This window comes from Sminthopsis crassicaudata, chromosome 3 (assembly GCF_048593235.1).
Source record: "Sminthopsis crassicaudata isolate SCR6 chromosome 3, ASM4859323v1, whole genome shotgun sequence".
NCBI classification, from domain to species: domain Eukaryota; kingdom Metazoa; phylum Chordata; class Mammalia; order Dasyuromorphia; family Dasyuridae; genus Sminthopsis; species Sminthopsis crassicaudata.
The window spans coordinates 259724420-259733124 of NC_133619.1; the positions used below are offsets into that span (position 1 = coordinate 259724420).

The window sequence follows — 8705 nt, forward strand, 5'->3', positions numbered from 1 at the left end:
GCAGTCTTTGGAAATCTAACAAAGAAAATTTGCCACTTTCATAAACAAGGTTTCAATTGGTATTACTTGTGGAGGTGGGATGGGGAAGAGAGACAACAACCAAAAAAATCTTCCCAACATGCCTTTATTTGAGATTAGTCACAAATTTTGTTTCTTTTTTTCTTACTCTTTCTCTAAAATTATAAAAATGGGCTCACCTTTGAGGAGAAGTAGTCTGTGAAATTTCACTAAATTAAGAGTGAAATGCCTCTTGCCTACACAGTGAATAAATTTTTTCTTGAATCTTAGGACAAAATAAGTCCTCTCTTAGCATTGTATGATTAATTTTTGAACCTCCTTGAAAAAGTTTTGTTTTATTTTGTGATACTGTTTTTGAAAGGTTTTATTGAAATTACTTAGAAAACTAAAAAAGTATGGAAGCATCACAGTCCCTAGATCGACATAGACATAGATATATTTTGATATTTTCAACTTTGTTTTTAAATACTGGTCAGAATTGTCTGAACTACTTTAATTGAATGTTGCATTTTTTTATAAAACTGATTTTGCTTCTGATACACCAAAGAAATTGTATTGTTTTAATCCTGTTCTATAGAATGGCTAAATTAAGGTCACTTCAATGTTTAGCAGTTACTATCAAGAAAGTAATTTCTAAACTCACATCTAAATCTAGATTTTAAAAAGTGTTAGAATTATTTCTAATTCTTAGTAGTAATTTCTACTAAGAAGTAACCTAGCCATTAAGCAGCTCCCTGATCCTTAGAAATAAAATTATTAAAACTTCTGTATTACTGGAGTGTTTGGTGATATTCGTAGTACTAATACTGATGAAGAGCACGAGAGCAGCAAGGTGATTCAGAGGATATGGTTGGGAAAACTGGAATTTAAATCAGGTCTCAGACACTTATTTGCTGTATTATTCTGGGAAAGTTATTCAGCTGCTCTTTACCTCAGTTTCCTTATCTGTAAAAATGGGAACAATAATATGACCTACCTTCTAAGGTTGTTGTGTTAAGTGAGATAATAATTATAAAGTGCTTAGTACACTGGCACATATGCCTTGGAGGAAAAAGTGCCTATATTATACACCGCAGAAATAATCAGGACTTTCTTTAGAATATAGGCTACCCAGGGAAATAGTGTATCTGAACTACTAATTTTCAAAGGGTGTTTATATTTGTGGATATGTCTTATGGCGAATTTAAAGTTTCCATCTGTCTCTTAGTCTTTAGAACATTCAGAAATGTGAGTCTCTTCTTGTATAAAATACCTCAGGAGCTAATCCTTAGGAGTTAGAGTTGCAGGTAAAAGAAATTCAAGGCCATTTATTGAATGGCAACATTTTCAGTCTTTAGGGAACATTTATTTGAAAGATCTTGGCATGTAGGGGTGGGATGAAATGGATATTTATGAAATAAAAACACTAATATTGCTTGGTAATAAAGGGAGTTGCCTTTAATTTCAACCAAGCAAAGGTTAAGTAGTTTGTGATGGGAGGGAAGCATGACCCCACAGAACCCTGTAGCAAAATCTCGCCTTGAGGAGAAGGCTGGATATGATATGATCCCATGGGCAATAGCAACACTATTCACTTCATTACTCAGCAGATTGATGGATAAAAACTACTCTAAGGGAGTAGATCATGATCTTAACTCTGGAAAAAATAATGGACTTCACCCCCAGTGTAGAAAAATGGTAAATGAGAAATTTGTGTTTAAAGGGTTTGAACTTTGACCTCATACAAAATTAATTTCTCCTTAATATTTAGAAACCAAAGACTTTTCTTGCTTCTAGGAAATTGCTATACACAAATGTAATAAAATGAAATATAAACTTACATTTTTAACTTTGAAAGAAAAATCTTTGTAAAGTATTTATTCAAAATAAATGAACAACATCTTTGGAAAAGAAATGCTTCAAAATTGTTTGGTCTTTGTTATTCATATTGTGTTTTATTTAAGACAACAATCAACTATGGTAGTTTTTATTAATATGAAAAATACATAATAAATGACAAAAATAAGGAATGCATATGCATTTGTAAGCATTGAAGTTTGGCTTTGGGGGTTGGTTTTAATAGTATTTTTGACAAGTTTATTTTTTCATCACAAAACAAACTCCTAAAGCTTAAAAAATTAAGCTTATTAGAAGTAATAATAAATCTCAAATGGTTTTAAGATAGATAAGATGTCCAGACAACTAAGTGTTTTGAAATATTTTCATTTCACTAAAATGGCTTAACTTTAGGATATAGTATCCATTTTAACATATGTGTGCTTTTAAAGATCTTATTACCTTTGAATATTGTGCTTTTTTTTTTTTTTTTTTTTTTTTTGATGTGTTTTTGATAACCAAAAGCTCAATAAAGAGCCCAAGTTTTGTGGCATCATATATATAAAATATTGCATTTTAATTATAACATCCATACCATCTTAAATGTTTCACTCTTTTAATAAATGAAAACCAGTAATCTTTGCTCCCCATTCTACAAAGTTACTTTATCCTCCATGTGCCAGACCCAAGAGCTTTTCTTGCTGAAAACTTTTTTTTTTTTTTTTTTTTTAAATTTTTATTTTCCTTAATAGTGTTATTAAAGTAATACCTAGACCAGTGAATGTTGGTTCTTTTCTTGGAGCAGTTCTTTGTAGATGAATTTAAGTTACCTCTGTAATATGTTTCTTTAGAGTAGGAAATTTTCACTGTTAAATTTGCTAATTACAAAGTTTAATAGTGCACATTGTCTCTTATAGACTACTGTTTGCCTTAATAGAAATCCTTGCATAAGCAAAACATTTCCTAAAAAAACCCAAAACCTATATGTTCACAGTTCCAAAATGTTAATGATTAAGAGTCACAAAAGGGGTACTTTAAAGAAAAAATATCAGATGGTATTTCCTACTAGTCAAGTCTTTAAGGAATTATTTCATTATGAAACCCAAAGGAGTACTCAAAAGTTACAAAAAATTTGTCTTTGTATGCATAGATTCTCAGATCTTGGAGTATGATTAAGTAGGGTGTAAAACAGGGTAGATCTCTTTGATGATGTGAACAATATTGATTATATTTACACATGCATTATGTACATAATTATATTGGATTGCAAAATCTTTAATTCATTCAAAAGACAAATTGGTTTTATACAGTAACTGATTCTGTTATATCCTATGTAATGACACTAGTTTGACAAAAGAAAATAATTTAACAACATGACAGTATATTTTTAATTTATAATGATAGTTATGAAAATGTCTGACTTTATTTGAAACAAGCAAAAACAAGCATACCTCATCAAGTAGGGCATTTTGTAAAGACGAAAAATGAAATAGTGTTGGAAATTTGGAGCATTTGGACAAAGTATCCAAGAGTGGACAGGGGAGAACTTTGGCCAAGTGAAATATTTAGACCAGTGCTGAAATACATGGTTAGCCTTTAAGCAACATATATATGTATATAGAGAGACATATGTGTGTTTGAAACTTCTGATTTTTTTCTTTAATAATATTTGTATTTAAGTATTCATGTATTCCAAGTTGAATTTATTTTCACTTGCTATGTATAAAAAGCAAGTAAAATGTGTACATAATTTTTATTACATATTTTTAAATTTTTATTGAACAAAATGGTTAATTGATACTTTTCCACATTACACATGCAATTCAATTAATTTTATTAGGGTTATTTAAACTAATTGTGAATGAATATGAATTTCTACATGCCAAATTCAGAATGTTTTGTCATGTATTTAAATTTGAATGGGCTAACAGATTTTTGCATCACAGGACAACTACATGTTGACAAAAATGTATGTATGTATGTATGACAAAAATATTTGTACCAGACAAGAAACAACCTATAGATTTTTATGTCCTTTTATGAGACTAATGCATACTCCTGGGACCATGAAATAGTCTTTTTCTTTATGTCCACTTAAACCACGTTCTGCTTCTTCTAGGGATATGTATCCCATGAAAGGTAGCATGGGATAGAAGTTAGAGAAACAGGCTTGACACCCAGAAAATTTGGTTCATATCCTGTCCCTCACATTGATTTTATGATCCTCTCAGTGCTCATCTCTCTAAAACTAGAAGTTGCAAAAAATCTCCCTCACCTGGAAGTCCTCTCTACCTATGAAATCGCAGATGTAGTTCTCATCCTCTGGACAGATTAGGACTTTGATTTTGATCAGGCTCTTTTAAAAGAATTTAAAAAAATTTTTTTTAATCACTGGCACAAACATTTCTTCAAATATTGGCCACTGGTTGTCAGTGTACCCGAAAATTAGCTTGTTTTCTGATGAGGATGTTTTATATTTAAAGCTGGAAAGAACTTGAGGTCTTCTAGAACAATTCCCTCATTTTAAAAATAAACTAAGGCCAAGAGAGGTTAAGGGACTTGGTCCATCAATGTCGAATGATTTGAGATTTTTAGAGAAATGCTTCAGGTAGTTATCTGTTTTAAGATAAAACCAAGGCTATCTAACAAACTTTTGTTCTTGTTTTGGTTTAGTCAATGAGGAGAAAAGGAGCAAAATGCCTTCAGTTTGAACATTTTCCTGAATATCTAGCATAGTATTTTTACAGTTCTTCATACTCATAGTTTATGGCATTTTGATATTTAAAAATCTAAAGTACTTTTTTAAAATCAAAATAGTTATCTGTATAAGATAATTTAAATCTATGCATATTTAGTCCTTGCCTCTTAAATTTGTATAACTCTCTAAAATAATGAGATCTGGCATATGGCATCTCATTAGCATTCTTCACCAGAGATCAGATCATAGTAATGCTACACTGAATCTTCAGTGTTTTTCTCTGACCTTCAAGGTATTATTACACATGGATTGCCAAGAACACATGCCAGTTTGTCCCTCATTGACCTTCCTGATCTGCTTGATAAGTGTAACCATGTTGTCTTGTGCTTTTTTTTGGAAATACTTCCAGTTTGTTGGGTTTTAATTAAGAGGCCAGTTTCTATTATTGTCACCTTGAATTGATTATTACAGAAGTTCCAATATAATGGCATAGCTCAGTTTCCCTGTGGGTTTCTGGGGGTGAGATTGAGGACAGACTTGGGTTTTTTGAAATAAATGTGTTTACCTCTTCTGAACTAGATCCATAATTTTCAGCTACATGTCTGGTGGTTGTGCATGATGAAGGCTGAAATGTCCCGTGTTTGGATAACAGGTGGTGGTAGTTGAGAAGTACAAAGGGAACTTGTCCTGTGGGCTGCATCTCCATCATGTGTTCGCTCTCAGAGTCATGGTTTATCTTTGCCATCATTATATTATTGCCATCTAGCTTATCTGAATGAGGGGTGTGGTGTCCAATGGGCCCGTACTTAGGTTCCTTCATGTATATCCTTGTTTGTTCATATAAAGCTGGCACTGGTAAAAGATGGCTTAGTTGTCCAAGAGTTTTGGGTTGAAAACATTCTGATTTAGGTAATAGGGAATTTGGCACAAAGTTCAAGGAGGACTTTTCATTTGCATTCATTTTTTCAGTTATATCCCCGTTGAAAGTTAACTTGCTCTCTTCCTTGATGAGATGGTGGGAAGAATGTATCCTGCTTTCTACTTTGTTGGATTTCAAGATGCTGGAATCATAAACATCCTTCTGCTGGCTGTTAGGGATGGCTGCGGCACAGCTTGTAAAGTTATCAGATATGATGTCTTCATTATATCTTTGGGTTGATATGGGCACTTGAAGGGAAAAGTAAAAAACATTAGACAATGGAGTTTCTGAAATCAGGAATCAGGAGAATTTAAGGAGCTGTGTCAAGTCAACATTTAGCAGTAAGTATGCTTTCATAGTTGGGGGGGAACCACACTTGCATTATCATGCAGATTGACTTAAAAGAAATCCAGACTTAAAAAAACAACCAAATCTTCATAAATTGATGCTGTCTGAAAATGTCTAAGAAATTTCAGACACTAATTTACTTATTTGATTAAAAAATTGCAAGAATTAGAATAAGTAAGCAGCCCATCCTGCAAATTTGCTGTATCACATGCTTTTTTGTTTTCTTGACAGAAGCAGTAACCATCCCCCCGAGTTAGAGCTATGCAATCAGTTATCTCTCTACAGTTTTATTTTTCTCTTGAAAAAAGAAATCATTAAAAACTATTAGGAGAACTGGCAGAGCCTCAGTATAGACCAATACATCAAACCAATATATTAAATTGACTTCTAAATGAAAATATGACTTAAACATAAAAGTTGACATCCTAAGTGGAGGAGCAAAGAAGAATTTGCCTGTCAGATCTATAGGTAGGGGAAGCATTTGTGACCAAAGAAGTGAGATAGAGCATCACAAAAAGCTGAATGGACAATTTTTATTACATAAAATTAAGAATATTTTGCACAGATAAAATCAATGAAGCTAAATTTTTTTTAAAATCAGGTAAATGCAGGAGGGAGATATTTTTTCATAAAATTTCTTTAATAAAGGCCTAATTTCTAAGATAGTGAAATGATTCAAATTCAAGAATAACACATTTCCTTCTCACCCCACCATTGATAAAGGGTCAAAGAATATGAACAGTTTTCAGAAGGAAACTATCAATAGTCATATTTTAAAAATGCTCCAAATCATTAATATGTAGAGAAATGAAAACAATTTTTGGGTTTTATCTTAACATTTATCATATTGGAAAAAAAAAAACTGACCAAAAAAATGGCAAATGCTGGAGGGGTTGTGGAAAAATAAATACATTTATGTAATATTGGTAGAATTATTAATTAGACCATGCCATTCTGGAAAGCAATTTTGTATTATGCCCTCAAACTTATTAAACTCTATACTCTATACTCCCTTTCATTCCCTACCCTTTAGGATACAAAAGGACTCATATGCACAAAAATACAGGGTATTTAACCCTTAACATTTCAAAATTGCCCCATGATTTTGGGGATTCCTTGAATTTATAGAAACTCTTTTTGTGGTGACAAAGAGCTGGAAACTAAGGATAAATAGGGCATCAGTTGTGGAATGACTGAATAGTATATAAATATGTTGGAATACTCCTGTGTGATAAGGAATGATGCAAGGTATGGTTTAAGAGAAACCTGAGAAATATGTAGTATGAAATGCAATGAACCAGGAGAACAAATTCAATAAATCCAACAATATTGCAAAAAAAAATTGAAAGTCTTAAGGAACTGTGAACTATGACTATAACCATACCATAATTCCAAAGGATTCATGTTAAAATATGCTACACTTCTCCTGAAAGGTAATATACTTAAGAGCGTTGATGAAGACTTTAAAAAATAGCCAATGGGGAAATTTTTTACATACATACATATATATAAAATTTGTAACTAGGCAGTTTTTCATCAAAGTGGGGAGGGGTGTAGATGGGTGAATGAGAAGGAAAATTAGTTAATTCCAAACAATTTTAGGAAAAAATCCTATGGAAATTATGAATTGAACCACAAATTAGCACCATTTTATTTTTGCTAAGCATATAATTAATGGAATTATTTTAAATTTTCTCTTCCTTTTTTTCCCCCAACAGCAACATAAAAATATAATCCTGTAACAAATTCAAAACAGGGGAAAGAAATCTCTGTTTAAAAATCTTCCTTTAGATATCCTGGAAAATATATTTTCTCATTAGCTTAAGGGTCCAAACTTATTTGAATCTCTAGTTCTGATGAAAATGCTGTTTCTGTTGTCACACATTAAGTCACATATTAAGAATTTCACTAAAATTTTTGGTCCTATTACATAATCTTTAACAGGTTGAAGTTGGTTTAGATTTTTTTTTTCTTGAGGCTGGGGTTAAGTGACTTGCCCAGGGTCACACAGCTAGGAAGTGTTAAGTGTCTGAGTTTAGATTAGAACTCGGGTCCTCCTGAATTCAAGGCGCCTCCTAGCTGCCCCAGTTTAGATTTTTAAAAGCTCTTCCTAGCCCCACCATATTTAATTCCTGTGTCTCAGAAAATTTTTTGTCTCCCAATTCAATTAGTATTTGTTAAGGATGCCATGTGCCAGGTTCTGTGTCCCAAGATGCCTAATTTTACCATTTTTAGAACTTAGAAGTTTATGCAAGTTAATTCGGAGGGTCAGTCTTACCCATAGACCTACATGATACAACAGGCTGTCTTAAAGTTATTGTATATATCATCTTTGTTAAATATTTACTTACTAAAATAAGAGATGCTACAATTGTGTATATATTTTTGCTTGAACAAATAGAAAAATCATCTATTAAGTGTAATATATATAAGATACTTTACTAAGCACTGAGGTTGCAACTATGAGCCTAAGACAATCCATTCTTTTAAGAAGTTCTCATTCCAACACATGGAAAATAAGAAGAATGTCAGAATTTTATCAGCAATCTTTTTCTATGGCAATTGCACTTGCCCACCTATAGGATCTGTGTACTTAGTTGTATTTTCATAATCTATTCAATAAAACCTGTTGGACAGTAGTTTAGTTTGAGTAAACTGAATAAGCTTAAGATATTCTGAAAATTCTTGGATTAACTCCTTACCTCAACCTTCAACCCAACCCCGCTCTATAATACCTGCAGATACCTCCCCGCCAATATCAGAGATTAAGAGGGTGTCAGTCTAGAAAGTATGCAAGAGTTTTGTCCACAGATTATTTAGTGATAGTACTTATTCTCACTAAAGCTAAAAAGGAGCATATGAAGCTTCACTATTACCTTCTTCCTCTTTAAGAATGTCTTTCTATCT

General features: G+C 32.2%; 1 protein-coding gene across 1 annotated transcript; it reads right to left on the reverse strand.

The window, feature by feature from the left end:
- Window positions 1–1943: 1943 nt before the first annotated feature.
- On the reverse strand, window positions 1944–8080 carry LOC141562009 (uncharacterized). The gene is made up of 2 exons (XM_074302037.1): window positions 8077–8080; window positions 1944–5737 (listed from the first exon to the last, which is right to left on the reverse strand). Exons 1-2 carry the CDS (start codon window positions 8078–8080, stop codon window positions 4980–4982), a joined length of 762 nt encoding a protein of 253 aa, XP_074158138.1. The 3' UTR covers window positions 1944–4979.
- Between the last annotated feature and the right edge of the window lie 625 nt (window positions 8081–8705).